This window comes from Hemitrygon akajei, chromosome 11 (genome assembly GCF_048418815.1).
Source record: "Hemitrygon akajei chromosome 11, sHemAka1.3, whole genome shotgun sequence".
Classification (NCBI taxonomy): domain Eukaryota; kingdom Metazoa; phylum Chordata; class Chondrichthyes; order Myliobatiformes; family Dasyatidae; genus Hemitrygon; species Hemitrygon akajei.
The window spans coordinates 50,361,859-50,381,541 of NC_133134.1; the positions used below are offsets into that span (position 1 = coordinate 50,361,859).

The 19,683-nt window shown below is 41.6% G+C and overlaps 1 protein-coding gene across 2 annotated transcripts in view; it reads right to left on the minus strand.

Annotated features, from left to right (window-relative positions):
• The window catches only part of gsg1l (gsg1-like), a 254,720-nt gene that overhangs the window by 34,107 nt on the left and 200,930 nt on the right, over positions 1–19,683 (minus strand). For both annotated transcript variants that reach the window (XM_073060832.1, XM_073060831.1), the window contains one exon: positions 18,800–18,911. In XM_073060832.1, coding sequence (XP_072916933.1) covers positions 18,800–18,911 — 112 coding nt within the window. The remainder of the gene's footprint in view (positions 1–18,799; positions 18,912–19,683) is intronic.

The window sequence follows — 19,683 nt, forward strand, 5'->3', positions numbered from 1 at the left end:
TCCTTAACTAGATGCATACTACAAGGTATTAGATCTTCAAAAGTTCACTCTATTTAATATGATATACTAATACAACGGAGACCCCTTTATCCAAATTTCCCCAGGATATTCAATGTATTAAGTTAAAAGGAAGCCTTGACAGATTAAGTTAATAGGCAAAATTGTGGTAGCTTGGTTTCAATTAAAGGATATTAATCTTGGATTAAAGAAGCATCAGTCCCAGTACTATTTAAATGGTAAAATGTTACGGCCAGTAAAGAAGATATCGGGGCACACGCGCAAAATAGTATTGATACTGGAGTCAGGAAATATAAAACACTCACTCAGCAGGTCGTGAAGTATCTAGGCAGGAGAAACAGGGTTACGATGAACTTTCAAAACTGCGAGCAAGATACAGAACTACGGGGAGAGGAAGGGACAAAATGTCTAGTGAAACAATTTAGAAACAGATGGAAGTGCAACATAAAGGGGATGATGACAGCCCGGTAAAGATCAATTATTCTTGCCCTGCATCTCTGAGTGACTTAAATTAATAAGAACTTGAATGAAGGATTTAGTCTTTCAGAAAATAAATGATAGTACAGATTAATCAAAGTATTTCCTCCTGGGAGTCTGTTAGCGGCTAATTTGACATGGCTGGAGAGGTGTTGTGGGACTTCATAGAAAACAACAGATATTGGCTCATATAATAACTTTAATACGAAGTTGATGGACTTTTCCTGGGCTGGTGTATGGAAGGTAGGAGTAAGGAAGCCAAGTGGAATCAGAGTGTGAATCAGTAATGGAATAGGCCTGAGGTGATGACTGTCCTCTTTTATTTCTTCTCTCCCGGATTGTACAGAATGATGTTAAGTCTCCAGGCAGGTGGTTGGGAGGTGAGAAAGGAGATTAGTTCAAGGAGCTCCAAGTAATACAAGAGATTGCAAAAATTAGAAATCTCTGTGAGTTTGCTGGCATTGAGTTCCTGTATTACAGTCTCTTCTGCCAAATACAGTTCATAAGCCACTTCTCCAAACCCCACCTTTCCCCTTCAGTCTCCAGCAACAACCTGCACCTTGCCCCTTTCTATTAAGCATCACACATAACTTCCACTCTCTTCAAACTTCTTGTCACAAACAGAATATACATTAGCAAAACATCTCATTCAGATATGGATAACAGATTCCCTTCCTTCCAAAGAAGTTGTGCATCACAGATGAGAAATTGGATGTTCAGACAGAGGGAAATCCTACGTCAATATTCTGTGCATGTAGACAATAGACAATAGGTGCAGAAGTAGACCATTTGGCCCTTCGAGCCTGCACCGCCATTTTGAGATCATGGCTGATCATCTACTATCAATACCCGGTTCCTGCCTTGTCCCCATATCCCTTGATTCCCCTATCCATAAGATACCTATCTAGCTCCTTCTTGAAAGCATCCAGAGAAGTGGCCTCCACTGCCTTCCGAGGCAGTGCATTCCAGACCCCCACAACTCTCTGGGAGAAGAAGCTTTTCCTTAACTCTGTCCTAAATGACCTACCCCTTATTCTCAAACCATGCCCTCTGGTACAGGACTCTCCCAGCATTTGGAACATATTTCCTGCCTCTGTCTTGTCCAATCCCTTAATAATCTTATATGTTGCAATCAGATCCCCTCTCAATCTCCTTAATTCCAGCGTGTACAAGCCCAGTCTCTCTAACCTCTCTGCGTAAGACAGTCCAGACATCCCAGGAATTAACCTTGTGAATCTACGCTGCACTTCCTCTACAGCCAGGATGTCCCTCCTTAACCCTGGAGACCAAAACTGTACACAATACTCCAGGTGTGGTCTCACCAGGGCCCTGTACAAATGCAAAAGGATTTCCTTGCTCAATTCCCTTTGTAATAAAGGCCATCATTCCATTAGCCTTCTTCACTGCCTGCTGCACTTGCTCATTCACCTTCAGTGACTGATGAACAAGGACTCCTAGATCTCTTTGTATTTCTCCCTTACCTAACTCTACACCGTTCAGATAATAATCTGCCTTCCTGTTCTTACTCCCAAAGTGGATAACCTCACACTTATTCACATTAAATGTCATCTGCCAAGTATCTGCCCACTCACCCAGCCTATCCAAGTCACCCTGAATTCTCCTAACACCCTCATCACATGTCACACTGCCACCCAGCTTAGTACCATCAGCAAACTTGCTGATGTTATTCTCAATGCCTTCATCTAAATCGTTGACATAAATCGTAAACAGCTGTGGTCCCAATACCGAGCCCTGTGGCACCCCACTAGTCACCACCTGCCATTCCGAGAAACACCCATTCACCGTTACCCTTTGCTTTCTATCTGCCAACCAGTTTTCTATCCATGTCAATGTCTTCCCCCCAATGCCATGAGCTTTGATTTTACCCACCAATTTCCTATGTGGGACCTTATCAAATGCCTTCTGAAAATCGAGGTACACTACATCCACTGGATCTCCCTTGTCTAACTTCCTGGTTACATCCTCGAAAAACTCCAATAGATTAGTCAAGCATGATTTACCCTTGGTAAATCCATGCTGGCTCGGCCCAATCCTATCACTGCTATCCAGATATGCCACTATTTCATCTTTAACAATAGACTCTAGCATCTTCCCCACTACTGATGTTAGGCTGACAAGTCGATAGTTCTCTGTTTTCTCCCTCCCTCCTTTCTTAAAAAGTGGGATAACATTAGCCATTCTCCAATCCTCAGGAACTGATCCTGAATCTAAGGAACATTGGAAAATGATTACCAATGCATCCGCAATTTCCAGGGCCACCTCCTTTAGTACCCTAGGATGCAGACCATCTGGACCTGGGGATCTGTCAGCCTTCAGTCCCATCAGTCTACTCATCACTGTTTCCTTCCTAATGTCAATCTGTTTCATTTCCTCTGTTACCCTATGTCCTTGGCCCATCCATACATCTGGGAGATTGCTTGTGTCTTCCTTAGTGAAGACAGATCTAAAGTACTTATTAAATTCTTCTGCCATTTCTCTGTTTCCCATAACAATTTCACCCAATTCATTCTTCAAGGGCCCAACATTGTTCTTAACTATCTTCTTTCTCTTCACATACCTAAAAAATGTGTGAGGACGTCTTCAGCAGAGGTTTCAAGTATTCAGAATTGTTAAATATCACCTCTAGTATACAAGTGTAAAGGAGAATGAAATAAATGTTACACTGGATCCAAAGCAGCACAAAAAAAACCAAATAAAATAAAGAACATAATATTTTAAAAGCACAATACATAGATTGATTGCATGTACATAAAATGATGCTAGGTACAGAAGTGTCTGTACAAAGTGACCCTGACTTAAATTATATAGTACTCATTATCTTAGGGACACCTAGGACCGCCTGGAGCAGAGATAGATGGGTAAGGTCCAATGCGGGTGGGTGGGACCCAGGACACAGACCATTGAGAAACAGCTCATACCTGGACACTTTGACATCAAAAACATCCAAAGACAAAAGGCAGCATTCTTCAAAGTTTAGATTCCTATGACCCTGTACAGTAACTGTCACTGAGAATGGTAAAGTACAACTCCGTCACATCTGGAGTTCTTAACTGAGCCATTACAACAGTGCTGTCAACAATTGGTCAGCTCTAATGAACACCGTGGGTTGATGTGGGGAGGGCTTGGCTCGTGCAAGGACATATCCATAGAATCTCTAAAAGAATCTGTGACGACTTCACTACGATGGATAACTGCTCCATTTCCCCTGGCTTTCAAGCCATGAGGGATACATAGGACTTCACGTCAACTCCACTCTCAACTCCTAGATGGAGCAGTAGAGAGACAGCCCAACAACCTGATGGAGAAGTGGGTGACAGCATGCTGAGACGAAGCAAGACCTAGAGAATACTCAGGCAGGGCAGGCAAGTGACAGAAGTATTCAGGTTAAACAGTGCTAGTTAGTGATTATCTCAAGTGAGACACCAGTGACTGTAGACTCACAAATCTTGAGCAACAGGCAATCTGCTGGAGAAACTCAATCAGTCCAGCAGTATTTAAGGGAGGAAAGGAATTGACTACATTTTGGGTCAAAACCCCACATCAGGACACCAAACAAGGAATTACCTCAAATAAAGAAGAGTCTTACTACCTGCAGCTGGTGTTCAATGGGATTACTGGTGCCGATCATCCATTTAACTAGAACAACCACATAAATGCTATTGATACAGGAGTGGAGCTTAACCTGGGTATCTGACATTGAAAGATTCACCGCTGACTCCTAACAGCCTTCCCATCACCTATAAGATATAATATTTTGAAAGTTTAATATCACCCAGGTTGAAGCAGCCTTCAACTCACCATGGCTACTGTGAGCACAGCCACAAAATGCACTGACAGCAACTTGACAAAACTTCCTCAACCGCACTTTCCAAACTTCCTTCCATCTAGTACAAAAGCAGCAACCCCATCTCTCATGAGAATACTGGTGAATATGAGTCATGTGTATTATTAATTTGGAAAAGCACTGTCAACCATTCAGTGTAGTTGTCTCTGAGTGCTGGAACTCCCTCCCTATAGCACTGGATAGCTGGAACCACTGCAAGTCTGTTTTAATACAGATTCGCTGTTGTAATGTCCTAAAAACAATTCACTCTTGAGCTTTTTCGTAAATACATCAAAGGATTTTCACAGATCCTTACTCCAGTGCCAAAGTGCACCTTTGTTTAAGAATTGATAAAATCTGTGGTCAGATTGGGTAGGAATATGGCAAAGTATTAGAGCTCGCCATACCAAACCAAGTGGGAATGTGAGTAGGGTGGAAGATGGATGCAAAGAAGCTTCTAGGGGAAAAGCACATCTGAATGAATGAAAGAATATATTGTAGAGGGAATGTGAAGATTTCCATATGTGTGCACAAAACAGAAAGGCAAATTATTTTAAAATAAAAAATATTGGGTAATGTTGATGTTCAAAGCAATGTCGGTGTCCTTGTGCATGCAAGTCCCTGACAACCAACATGCAAGTACAGCAAGTGATCATATTGGCCTTAATAATGATAGGATATGATTATAGCTGTAAGGATGCAATTATATAGGGTGTTGGTGTGTACTGTGCCTAGTTCTGGTCCGTTACCTAAAATAGAGTGTGCTTGCCATACAAGGAGTTCAGTGAAGGCTCAAACAAACTGGTGAGTTTTGGTGGGTTTTCAGAGAGATTGAATAGACTAGCTCTATAGCCTTTGATGAGATCCCCTCCCTACCATCAAGGACATCTTCAAGAAGGTGGCGGCCAGCACTATGCATCCTCACCATGTGGAACATGCACTCGTCTCATTACTACCGCCAGGGAAGAAGTGCAGAGGACCCACACTCAGTGATGCAGCAAACTGCTGAACGATCCACAAGCCCATGAACACTACATCGTCATTCCTCTCTCTTTTTTGCATCATTTGTTTGGTTTTGTGATTAACAGTAATTTGACGTTATTGTCCCGTACTGCTGCTGCAAAACCACGAATATCACGTCATCAGTGACTCTGCCTGACCTACTGAGTTCCTCCAGAACTTCCAGCATCTCCTCGTGTTTATGATTTACTACTCCACTGCAAAGTCTCTCCGAGGGATGCCTACCCTGAAGAAGTTTAAACCTTCTCTCAGTCCTGAAGAAGGGTCTCCGCCTGAAATGTCGAATATTTATTGTTTTCTATAGAAACTGCCTGACCTCCAGCATTTTGTGTGTGTGTTGCTTCAAATTTCATGCCATGTAAGTCAGTGATAATTAATCTGATTCTGAGATTTACAACATTCATACAGGATTTGATAAACAGGGAGTTGGGAAGGTGTTTTCCATTGCTAAGAGATTCAAAAACAAGGGCCAAAAACTCAGAATAGTATGTATGTAGGTCACTTAAACTGAGCTGAGGAGGAATTTCCTTATGCAGAATTCTCTAACTCAGAGAGCTGTGAAATCTCAATCCAAATCCCTTCAAAACCAGAGCTCATTAATTTCCACACATTAAGGGCATAAAGAGGTAGGGGGAAAATGCAGAAAAATGGCATTAAAGTAGAAGATCTGTCATAATATTGATGAATATGGAACTGGAATGAGGACTAAATAGCTGATTCATGTTCCTATTTCTAATGATCATAAGCTATCCAAAAACGACCTGAGCTCACTAACACATTTTGATTCCCTGTCTTTGATATGGCTTCAGTTTCTTTTTAATGACTATCGTCAACTTTCATCAGCTCACAGGCTTAAATAAATTAACTCCTTCTGGATGAAGGCACATTTGCTTTGATTAAACTTGCCATTACCTTGATGCAATTTTCTAAAGACTTCCTTGAGTATTAGAAGGTTCTCTGCCTCTGCTGCTGATGTAATTAGATAATCATCTTGGCTGCACAAGGATTGCTGATTCTGTCACAGCAACTTATTCTGAGAATATTTTTGGTGCCAATTTTATTCAAGACTTCATTGGTATACAATTGCAACCCTTGTGGCCTTCAATTGTCAAGAAGTGCTGCTCTCATCACCTAAATTAAGTGGGCTGTAAGTATGAGAGGTTTAGCTTTGTAAAAGTTTCTCACCCCTGTCAAATCTACATCAATGACTCTGGATATGGGCAGTGGTGATTTCTCATAATGTACTGAGTTCTGCCGAGCTAGGCTTGTTCCCACTGCCTTGGGATATCACCCATTGTGTCACTCTCATCTGCACCCTGTACCACTCAAGTTGTTATACCTTTTATACCTGCTTTTTCAATGCCAACTTTAGGTTTTATAATGGATAGTCAGCTGTCTGGTTTGATAAACGTAAGAATTTTATGTCTCTTATGTCAGGGCATCAAGCAGCAGAGCAGTTAGGGTTCAATCCTGACTGCCGCCTGTAAGGGTTTGGTACATTCTCATCAAGACAGTGTGGGTTTCCTCTACGTACTCTGCTTTCCCCTGCCTTCCAAAGGCATACGGGTTAGGCTCAGTATGTTATAGGCATGCTCTCGTGGCCAATGGAGGCATGGCAAAACTTGCAGGCTGCCCTGAGCACATTTTCATACTGTATTGGTCATTGACACAAGCGACCCATTTCAATGTTCACTGGACACGTGACAACTAAAGTTAATCTCTAATCTTTAATGCCCATATGTGAATCTTGTTCATGTTGGTAGCAACTTGCTCGAGTCTGGATTTGAGGTATTTACTCTAAATGTGTCTTTTTTTGATTCTCAATTCTTTCAGCCAATTAGAGTATTTCCTATCAAAGTCAGTATGTTAATGTAATTAGCCACTGTAATAGCAAGCTTGCCTTCTGCCCACGTTCTGCTTCTCCTAAAGCTCTCGTAGCAGCACCAGTCAGATTTTTATGGTCTGGATTTTCAAGTGTTTTGCATCAATAGCACTTAACTCAATTCTTGATTAACACAAAGGAACAATCTATGGATATGTTAGCATTCATTATTAATACCTTTATTATGGATCTTTACTTTAAAATTAAAATTGCTGTTATTTTTATTATCACTGCCTACAGCATATTCAAAGTGCATTGCTCACAAAGCTCCTCCATCTCAATATTATACAAATGCTGCTGTATTTGTTGCCTTTCACTGGGACCCTGCTGGACTACTGCCACCTCGTTCACTCGAGCCTCGCATACAGCAATTATCTGTTCTTGCTTGATGTGTGACAAAACTAGGCTCGTCTAGCATTTCTTTTCAAGCTATCTATAAGTAGCCGCAGCACCTTTATCTTGTGCCAGGCTTTAAGACCCCAGTCCAGCTGCTGCTTAGAAGGATCCTGTACTTCTAGAGGCCTCTCATAAAGCCGGGTACACAACTCAAAGAGCATGATAATCAAATTCATCATCCAAATTTTGATCAATGGCCTTCCTGTGCAAAACTCTGGTCACTTCAGTAAACTACATATCATACCTGGGTGAAGTACTCCTATATTTTTAAAATTATTTAGAGATGCAGCATATTAACAGCAACACACACAAAATGGCTGGAGGAACTCAGCAGGCTAGGCAGCATCAATGGAAAAAAATACAGTCGACATTTCAGGCCGAAACAGAACATAGAACAATACAGCACAGTACAGGCCCTTCGGCCCACAATGTTGTGCCGACCCTTAAACCCTGCCTACCATATAACCCCCCACCTTAAATTCCTCCATATACCTGTCTAGTAGTCTCTTAAATTTCACTATATCCATTATAAATCTGCAGATTTTCTCTTGTTTGCAGTGTATTAACAGGCCACTCAGGACCAATGAGCCTGTGTTGCTCAATTACACCCATGTGACCAATTAACCTAATAACCCATATTTATGTGGAATTTGGGAGGAAAACAGAGCACCTGGAGGCAACCCACATCGCCACAGGGAAAACGTACAAACTCCTTACAGGCGACAGTGGAATTGAACCCGTGTTGCTGGTGTTGGAATAGTGTTACACTAACTGCTAAGCCACCATGCAGCCCCATTCAGTGAGTCAACTGTTTTCAGGACATAAGGGCCATCAGCAAGACTAGCACTTCTTGCCATCCCCAGTGTCCTTAGAAGGGGCCATAGAGCTGACTGATAACTTCAGTACTTCTGGTGAGGGTAGAGTCGAGATTACTTTCATCATAAATCCTGCACGCTGACCAAAAATAAAGAAAATCTCAAGTCAAGAAGGAGATATTAGCAACTGTATTTGCAGTGACAGGTTTCCCCCAATTCCTGCTGTGAAGACTGACAATGTTAGATCCTGACCACAGGCTTTTGCCATTGATTCTGAAGTCTGCAAATCCCATGATGGTCCTATTGAAGATGCAGAATTGGTCTTAACACAACACCTGTGCAACTACACCTTTAAGCAGGAAGCATCAATTTAAACATTGCAGCAGATGTCTTGGCAACGCAGCCCTACAAAGCCACCACAGAGAGAAAACTTTCTGTAGAGCAAGTGGTAAACAATGATTTCATGTGGGAGTATCATAGTCAATTTTGAAACAGTTGGTGAGTAGTCGTAACACATGAAGCCAATTCATCATAGATGGTATAAATTGCCTACTATCCAGAGGTATACAAAGGAGACATGACAGGTGACCTTGAAAGGGTACAAAGCAGAAAATAAAAAAGGCTAATAGAACATTAATCTTTCATAATTAAAAGGCTCATAAATGTAAGGAAGTTTTGCTATAGTTAAACACATCTCTAGTTATGCTATATTAGAGTACAGTATACACCAACAACGGCTAACATTGAAGATATGCAACAAAATTCATTACAGGTTTGCCAACACTTTAATGTATTAAACTGAGGAGTGACTGTATAAACTAAGTTTTTTTCTTTGTAGTGTATAAGGTGGTGCAATTTGATTAAGAGGTTTCAGATTTTGAAAAGGGATTATAGGACTGATAGGCAAACGTTTTAACCTCAGTTGAGGCCGTGCAAAGGGCACACAATTGAAACATTAGCCAGACCATGCTAGAGAGAAGTGAGGTAGTATACCTTCATACAATGTTTGTAAAGCTCTCACGCAAAAATAGAAGGTACCTCAATTATTCATTTTAAATCTAATATTGATTGATTGTAAAGAATTTGGAATGAAGATGTTAATTGGAGTTCAGACATAGAAGAATCACACTCCAAATATATGCTGGAAGGGTCTTAAGACATCATTGCATTTTCTGATTGGAACCCCCTCCTGTTAACTCGTGAAGATGGCAGATGACATCGGGTGAACGATTGCACTAAGGGGTTCACAAATATGGTATGCTTTTCACCAGTCTGCTCTCCTTCGTCTTAGGGCAGGGGTTCTCACCTTTTTTAGTTGCATGGACCAATACCATTAAGCAAGGGGTCTGTGGACCCCAGGTTGGAAACCTCTGACTGAGAGGAATCTGGTAATGTTATTCTTACTGGAATTGGGGAGAACAAAGAACACTGACATCCCTGCCCACGTCCAAAACAGCTCGTCCTGTTCTGCCAGGAGGCATTTTGTGAGCACAGTCTGGGAGCGATTGCTGCAGTTAATAACTCTTTGAGTGGGGTTTCACTTCGACATTCCCTTTTATGATCATCCCTCTGTTTGAATAGTAATGCATGGCCTGCTTAGTGCAAGGAGTAAAAGAAAGGAAGCGTGGAACAATTTTGGCAGCACAGTGGAACCCGATGCCTCAGAGCTCCAATGTCCCGAGCTCTAGTGTTGTCTGCTCTTTCACCCTGCAACCACGTGGGTTTTCTCCAACACCCTAGAGATGTTCAGGTTGCTAGGTTACTTGGCCACAGTTAGTGGGTGAGGAGCAGAATCTGGGTGGAAGTTAATGGGAAAGTAGAAAGAATACAATGAAATTTGTGTAAATTGGTGTTTGATGGTTGGTGCGTATGATACGATGGTTTCATGACATTTGTCATTCTAGTTCTGGAGCTCAACATATTGTCATCCAAAGACTATGTAGCTATGATCAAGGCTTGAGCTATCTCATCTATATGGTGTCATTGCTCTTCCATACAATTGAACAATACAGACATGGATGAAGAAGTTTTAAAAATACCCTGACATTCATACTTGAGATGGATTTTTTTCCTTTGAGTGTATGTGGAAGATATGTCAATTATTCCCAGTCCTTTACCTTGATGGGCTTAAACAAATACCCATGAGTATGGAGAGTCCTGTGGCCTTATGGCTCTGCCACCCATCACTGCCTGCTCTTATCTTTCTTGTCAGCAAATGAGAACAGAAAGATCTAATTTCTGGGCCCACCTATGTGTGGTTGGGGCTGGGCCACGGTGTGAAAGTGTTTTGAGACAATATATCTGACAAAGGAACAAGTTCTGATGGTTGTTCAGGAGATTCAAAGCTCCAGGCACAGAGAAGAGGTACAAATTACTCAGAATCTGAATCAGAATCACGTTCAATGTCACCAGCATATGTCGTGAAATCTGCTAACTCTATGCCAGCAGTACAATGCCATACATAATAATAGAGAAAAAACTAATAGTGCAAAAAATAGAAATAAAAATGTAATGAGGTAGTGATGATTGGTTCAATAAACACAAAGTACACTGCAGATGCTGTGGTCAAATCAACACGTTGTTTGTACGTGTTCATTGGTTCAATAAACACAAAGTACACTGCAGATGCTGTGGTCAAATCAACACGTTGTTTGTACGTGTTCATTGGTTCAATGCCCATTCAGAAATTGGATGGCAGAGGGGAAGAAGCTGTTCCTCAATCATTGTGTGCCTACTTCCTGGATACTATGGAGGCTAGTGCCCATGATGGAGCTGACTAAGTTTACAACTCTCTGCAGCTTCCTTCGATCCTGTACAGTAGCCCCTCCCATACTAGACGGTGATGCAGCCACATAGAATTCGCTCGGTTAGAAATCTAGAAATTTGGGAGTGTTTTAGGTGACATACCAAATCTCCTCAAACTCCTAATGAAATACTGTATAGCCGCTACAGTATCTTCTTTGTAGCTGCATTGGTATATTGGGTCCAGTAAGTTCCTCAGAGATCTTGACAACCAGGAACTTGAAACTGCTCACTCTCTCCACTTCTGGCCCCTCTTTATGGACTCAAGTGTGTTCCCTTCATCTTACCCTTTCTGAAATTCAGATCTTTGGTCTGACTGACATTGAGTGCAAGGTTGTTGCTGCAACACCACTCAGCCAGCTGATATATCTTGCTCCTGTACGCCCTCTCGTCACCACTTGTGGTTCTGCCAACAGTGGTTGTATCATCAGCAAATTTATAGAACACATTTGAGCTGTGCTTTGCCAAATCATGAGTATAGAGAGAGTACAGCAGAGTCTGGAGGTTAGAACACTGCAAGTAATGTATTAACAAGAAATTTTATTTATTTATTTTTCCACAGATTCGGTGTGGAATAGACCTTTCTGCCCTATGAGCTGCACTGCACAGCAATTCGCCGATTTAGCACTGGATAATTTACAATGACCAATTAACTTCCTAACTGGTACATCATTGGACTATGGAGGATTCCTGAGCACCCGAAGGAGACCCACATACTCACAAACTTCTTATAGAGGACACTGGAACTGAGCTCCAGACTCCGAAGCCCCGAGCCGTAACAGCCTCGAGCTAACCCCTATGCTACCGTGGCACCCCGATAAGTTTCAAAGAGTATATATTTCAGTTACTGTACAATATTGGTTTATAATATTAAAGTTTATCAGTAATTCAAAGTCAAAGTCAAATCTGAGTTTACTGTTACATACATGTAGGTACAGGTGAAATGAAAAACTTTCTTGCAGCAACATCATAGCACATTGGAGATAGAACAGTCACAAGCAAAACATGAATTAAATGTAAATTATACAAAATTATATGAGAAATTAGCACCAAAATCCACAAATTCCATCATAGTGCAAAGTTGTCAGAGTGACGATAGAGTTGCAGTGATTAGGGATGAGCAAGTAGATGCAAGAACTGGACAGTTGAAGGTAAGTAGTTGTTGTTTTTTTGAACCTGGTTGTGTGGAACACAGTTAGCTGAACAATTTCAGTCCCTCAGTTTCTGATGGTTAAAGGTACTGAAATCCCATTAATGAACTACAGTTGGCGGAAGATTACAGGGAATGGTAGGAAGGAGAATGGTACTAGTGGGATTACTCTGTTGGGATTGAGCATAATCTCAATGGACTGAATGGCCCCCTTCTGTGCTGCAGCAAGTATGTTATTGCTGCTAATTCCCACTCACAAAATAAATCAAAGATATTTCGGAAAACTGGAATTCTGGCTAAAATTGTCCAAACTGAGATGTCCAAACTTGAAATAATAAGTAAAAAAAGACTCAAAGAATTCTTTTAAACAAATTTTGAGAAGTCTGCTTCCCACTGGATGAGATAACGAGAAGTTGAATAAAGTACTGTACAAACCAATTACTCCAAAGTTTGCCAAAATGTTCCAGGCAATATTTGAATTAGCCTGTCACCTATGTTAAGGAACGAAAAGCAACAGTGTCCTTTGGCAGTGTACAATCCCAGCCCAGGCTTCAGGTGTTGTGAATAAAAACCAGAAGCAGAAACCGAGATTAAATTCTGTTTTTGTTATATTATCTATGGGTTAGTTTTCAATGCAGCCTTTATTGAAAAGCTATTGCCTCAATGGCCACAACAACTATGAAGTTGTGGCGATTACTGAAACTTGGTTGAGAGAGGGGCAGGAATGGGTGATTAATGTGTCAGGTTTATGAAGTTTTAGAAAAGACAAAGAAGGATGCAGAAGGGCAGGGTGAAGGAGAGTTGTGCGACTGATCAGGGACAATATCACAGCTGCACTCAGGGGAGACATAATGGAGGGGTCAGACACTGAGTCCATTTGGGTAGAACTCTGGAATAGGAAAGGTGCAAACACACTGATGAGATTGTAATCCAGACCCTTCAATACCCACCGGGACATTCGGGAACAGATATGTAATCAGATTAAGGAAATGTGTAAAAATAATAGGGTTATTGTCATGGGGGGGGGTTCAACTTCCCTAATATACCTTAGTGAAGGGGGTTAGTTGGGGCAGAATTTGTTAAGCGTATCCAGGAATGTTTCTAAATCGATATGCGGATGGCCAATGGGAGGAGGGGCTGTTCTGGACCTGCTCTTTGGTAATGAGTCTAGCCAGGTGTCTGACCTTTCAGTGGATAAGCAGTGAGGGAACAGTGACCACAACTCCTCACTTTCAAGATAGCTATAGATAAGGATAGGTACGGTCCTTGTGGGGGAGTTTTAAATTGGAGTAGGGCAAATTACAAGGGAATTGGGCAGGAACTAAGAAGAGTTAATTGGGAACACCTTTTTTTCAGGTAAATCCACATCAGACATGTGGAGGGTGTTTAAAGATCAATTGCACAGAGTACAGGAAAGATAGGTTCCTGTGAGAAGGAAGGACAGGGATGGATCGATATCCAGAGAGGTCATGAAATTAGTCAAGAAGAAAAAAGTATATAAAGCTTGGGAAGTCAGGGTCAAATGGAGCACATGAGAAATATAAAGAAGCTGGAAAGATTAAAGAAGGAAATTAGGCAAGACAGGGCACCATGAAAAGCCCTCGGCAAGTAGGAGTAAGGTGAATCCCAGGGCATTCCATACATACATCAAGAGCAAGCGGATAACTCGGGAGAGGGCAGCACCACTCAATGATAAAGGGGGAAACATTTGGGAGAATGTGAGTGAGGCACTTAATGAGCACTTGGCTTCAGTATTTGACAAGGAAAAGGAAACGGAGGTCCAGGAGATCAGTTCTGATTGGATAACTATGTTAAGGTATTTAGAGATCAAGGAGGAGGAAGTGCTGAGCCTCCTATTGAGTATTAAGGTGGTTAAGTCCCCAGGACCTGATGGGATTTCCCCCAAGTTTATTGAAGGAGGTAACAGACGAGATTGCTGGGCCGTTGACCAGTATCGTTGTGTTCTCTCTAGCCACAGGCAAGGGCCCGGAGGACTGGCCAGAGAGTGGCTAATGTTGTATTTCTATTTAAGATGGGAGCAAGGGAAAATCATGGGAACTATGAACCAGTGAGTCTCACGTCAGTTGTAGGGAAATTGCTGGAAAAAATTCTTAGGGATAGGATATATGAAATTAGGAGACCTGTAGTCTAATGAGGCAGGTCTTGTCTTACCAGCTTGACTGAGTTTTTTGAGAATGTTATGAGGGAGATTGACGAAGGTAGGGCAATGGATGTTGCATAGATGGATTTCAGTACAGCGTTTGACAAAGTCCCTCATGGGAGGCTAGTCCAGAAGATTAAGATGCATCGGTCCACCGCAAGTGAGCTGTTTGGATGCAGAACTGGCCCGGGCATAGAAGACAGAGGGTAGTGGTTGAAGGGCCTTACTTGAGGTGGAGGTCTGTAATTACTGGTGTTCCGCAAGGACCTATGCTGGGACCTCTGCTGTTTGTGATGTATATAAATGACATGGATGAAAATGTAGAGGGATGGGTTAGTAAGTTTCCAGATGATACCAAGATTGGTGGAGATGTCCACAATGTAGAAGACTGGCAAAGAATACAGTGCAATATAGAGAAGTTGCAGATATGGGCAGAGAAATGGCAGATGGAGTTTAACTCAGATAAATGTGAGGTGTTGCACCTTGGTATGGGAAATGCAAGGAGACAGTACACTGTTAAGGAAAAGATCCTTAACAGTATTGCCGAGCACAGAGATCTTGGAATTGAAGTTCTTGAAAGTCGCTACACAAGTCGATAAAATGGATCAGAACTTATAGAAAGCTTGCTTTTATTAGCTGAGGCATTGAGTTCAAAAGTCAACTTTATAAATCTCTGGTTAGGCCACATCTGGGGTATTACATACATCTGGTTGCCCCACCGTAGGAAGGACATTGAGGCTTTGGAGAAGGTGCAGAAAAGGTTTACTAGGATGATGCCTGATTTAGAGGACATGTGCTATCATGAGAGGCTGGATAAACCTGGGTTGTTTTCTCTGGAGCACGGGGGCTGAGGGGAAACCTGATGGAGGTTTACAAGATTATGAGAGGCATAGATAGAGTGGACAGAGAGTATCTGTTTCCCAGGGTTGAAATGTCTAATACCAGAGGGCATAAATTGAAGGTGAGAGGGTGTAGGTTCGATGGGGATGTGAGGGGTAAAATCTTTACTCAGAGAGTTGTGGATGATGGAATGATGGTTGAGGTAAAACATTAGAGGCTTTAAAGAGCTGTTTGGATGTAAGGAGGATGGAGGGATATGGACATCATGTAGGTAGGAAGGATTAGTGTTTGGGGGTTTATGACTTCCTTTTTAGTTGGTTTGGTACACCATTGTGGGCTGAATGGCCTGTTCCTGTGCTGTACTGGTATATGTTCTAATCATATCACATTCACTTAGTTGCCATGGTCAGTTCAGGGATCTAAAAATGTTGATGTTAATTTTCTGACTATATGTTATGTAATAGGGGAGTATGCAGTTTAAGGCATTTTAAATGAACCGATTTGTTGTTTATCCATATAAAACATGGAAAAATAATTGGTCTGGAAGTATTTTGAAGCCTAGAAATGCTGTTGAACCACAGAATGTATCACACTCAAACCCTTTGTAATCTACCCTTAATGTCCAAAGAGATGGTATGGCAAAATAATTTGTTGGAAAACCAACAGAGATGTTAACTTGTTTTCTCTCCAACACATTATGACTGTTTGTTCTTCCCCAGCACATCATCACTGGTTTGCTCTCTCCCCGACACAACATTATCACTAACAAGAGAAAGTCTGCAGATGCTGGAAATCCGAGCAACACACACAAAATGCTGGAGGTACTTGGCAGGCCAGGCATCATCTATGGAAAAAAAGTACAGTCGACGTTTTGGGCTGAGACCCTTCAGCAGGACTGGAGAAAAAAAAGATGAGGAGAAGATCTGAAAGATGAGGGGAGGGCAGAGAGAAACGCCAGGCAATAGGTGAAATTTGGAGGAGGGATGAAGTAAGTTGATTGGTGAAAGAGACAGAAAGCCATGGAAGAAAGAAAAAAGGGAGGGTGGGGGGAAGGAGCACCAGAGGGAGGTGATGGGCGGGCAAGTAGATAACGTGAGAGAGAGAGAAAACGGGATAGGAAATGATGAATGGAGGAGGCATTACTGGAAATTTGAGAAATCGATGTTCATGCCATCAGGTTGGAAGCTACCCACATGGAATATAAGGTGTTGTTCCTCCAATCTACAGACTGCGGCCTTATCCCAACAGTGGAGGAGGCCATGGATAGAGATATCGGAATGGGAATGGGAAGTGGAATACATATCGGAATGGGAAATATCACTGTTCTCTCCCCAACACAACATTATCACTGTCTTCCTGTCTGTTTAAAATCAACCAAGTCGGTACAGGTCAGAGATTGGACCTGGACTCTTCTTTAATTTTTGTGAAGAATTGTTTTCTCCCAGTGAAATGATATAGAAGCTGAAAGTCGCCTCAGTGTATAGGTAGTTACAGAAAGGTATAAGCCCATGAGAAAATGTAGATGGAAATACATTACAACCGAGTGGATTGGCAGATAAGGACAACGGGTATTATATGGGCATTAGATGACCACATTGATCATTTATTTATCACATGTACATTGAAACATACAATGACATGCGTTGTCTGTGTTAACAAACACCACAACCTACGGACATGTTGGGGGCAGCCCGCAAGTGTTGGCACACGTTCTTGCACCAACACTGGGTAGCTATTGCTTACAAATGATTAATTAGTAGGAATTATGCTCAAAACATTGAACATTTGCAGAAAACACCAACTTGAGAGCAAGACAAAAATATCAATTCAAATCAATCAATTTAAAAGGACAGTGAGCAGTGTAACAGCAAATACAGTTCAGTGAAGAAAAATGTATAGTTTAACTTTGCATGGAGAAACTCGACGTGTTATATGGGATTATATTCATATAATGAGCTGAACAATGACCTGAATTAGTTGACAGTTCACTAAAATTATCACTACAATAGTCTCTAGATAAATTGAAATATTCAGGTGCATAACAAAGGAAAACACTTTTTTTAATTAAAATTCACTTTAAAGCTGGAATGAATCTTAGAAGTAGAAACATTACTGGTTATAGAAATAAACTAGATATCTTTTAAATGAAAATTTAAGGCTAGTAGAAATGGACTTAAGGAATATTTTAAATGGATGATTTAGACGGAACAAAGTCATTTCTTGTCTGCAAGTGTTATAAGAGCTCCAATTTTAACTCTCTCCACATGTTGGAGACTGTTTGGGAATAGTTAGAATGAGGCTATTTCTTTAGCCTCCCTGACGTTAGAATACTTGTATCTTGCTGTAATCTTAGTGTTTCAGATGTTTAGCCCATCTCAGTGTTAGCAGATGTTTCATGGGATAGTTAGTTTAGATTTCTTTTAGGTTCACAGTACTCATGGTGAAGCTCTGTGCCTCTCACCATAACCCTTCTCTTCCCAGAATTCCACTCAGGAATACCAGCTATCCCCTCTCCCAATCCCAAAAGAGCTCATCATTCTCAGCAAGGTATGACAGAAATTCCCTCATGGGGCAGGCAGAGAGCAGGTTCAGGTTAGTTTGGGATAAGATCAACCTCCAAGGCTCTAGTTGAGCAGCCTGCTGTTCGCATCAGAGCTCTCGCCCTTTTTAAAAGCAGAAACTTCCACAGAATTTGGCCCTGATTGCAAATGTTTATTTTGTCGGTCACAATAAGCAAGGTGAAAAAATAAATCTCCATTGCATTCTAGTGTTCTTCAGAGGGCCATTCAATCTGTGTAGTTCTATAATTAAATGACTAGAGGAAGACATTTCTATTTTAGCAGTGACTATTATCACAATTTCTCAGCCACTTTAGATCCTTTAATCATTCAAAGGGAACTGCACATGTGCCTTGACTAATATGATAATGCTTTCACGGAGTATATGCAGGCACGACTATCTCGTGTCTCAGAGATGGTGATAAGCAATGAATGTGCTATTAGGGGAAATAAGAATGATTGGATGGTGCCAGCTGTAAATGAGAATGTGTAAATCAGTGCTGCTACGAATTTGGCTTCAGGAGGAAACAGATAGAAAAAAGGCCCACTTTAAGTTAAGTCCACTGAAACATGAAATTCTTTAAACTATGTTTGTATACAGAATGACAGTATAGATTGGAATATGAACAATGCTTCCTATGCATCCTTTTATCTTATCCTCTATACCTGTACTGCATAACCTGTCAGCAGTTAGTTGGGTCCCCAATGAGTATTGATTAAAGGAAAGGAGTTATGAAAGGCAATTACAATCATTGGAATTGTTACAGTGGAATCCTGGAATCCTCGTCGTCACGAGGCTTTGGAAACCAGCATATGAAAGAAAAGAAGCTTCATACCAGAATGACCACCCATAGTCCCAGGTATGTGGTCTCCATTCCTCAGGCCCAAGACTCACTGTCACCTGGAACACTTGTGTGTACATCACATGGGCCACCATCCCTAGAAGTCCTAAATATAAAGAGGCAAAAAGCACATTCTTTTAAAGTCAGCAAGAAACATTTGAAACCAGTAGGTAAAACAGAACACCGGATGATTACACACATCAAAAGGTTCTTAATACTTGCAGTCACTAAACCACTTCTATTGGGGGTGCTTTCATCTTGGGGATTTCATTAAAAATTGAGCACAACATTACGGCAGTGTACAGAATTAACCTGTGAGAGTTCGGAGGCACTAACTCTAAACTGGTCACATTGAATGGGAGCCGCCCGATGGCCTCCAGCTGCAAAGGTTTTCAAAGAATGACAAGTTGGTCAGTAGTGGTGACTAGGTTTACCTTGATCACTAATACACTGCATTTGTGATACTTGGGAAATCGGGGCAAAATGGGAGTGATTTAGCAAATCAGGCAGACCTGTTGACCAAGGGAAATTTGTGGCTGGCCTCAGTGAGCCTGGCCTTTGCAATGTCATTGTTGCTGGAGGAACAAGAAAGGGAGTGGACTAGAATCTAAGGGGCCAAGGGGCATCAGTTCGCCCCATACACGCACATAAGTAGAAAACTAATTCAGCAAGATGTGAGGAAGCATTGTGTTACCATAGGGTTGTCACCAAACTCTGCCAGCTGTCACAGCAATAACAGCAACCCTGCATAAAGTCCTGCACATAATTTTCTACGCTTTCCAAATTACTCACAGGAACTCCAGCCACTGATGTTCTGCCATCATCCCTGCTGGTGTCCACTTCCAATCAGCTTTGGCCAGGTCCTCTCTCATGCTTCT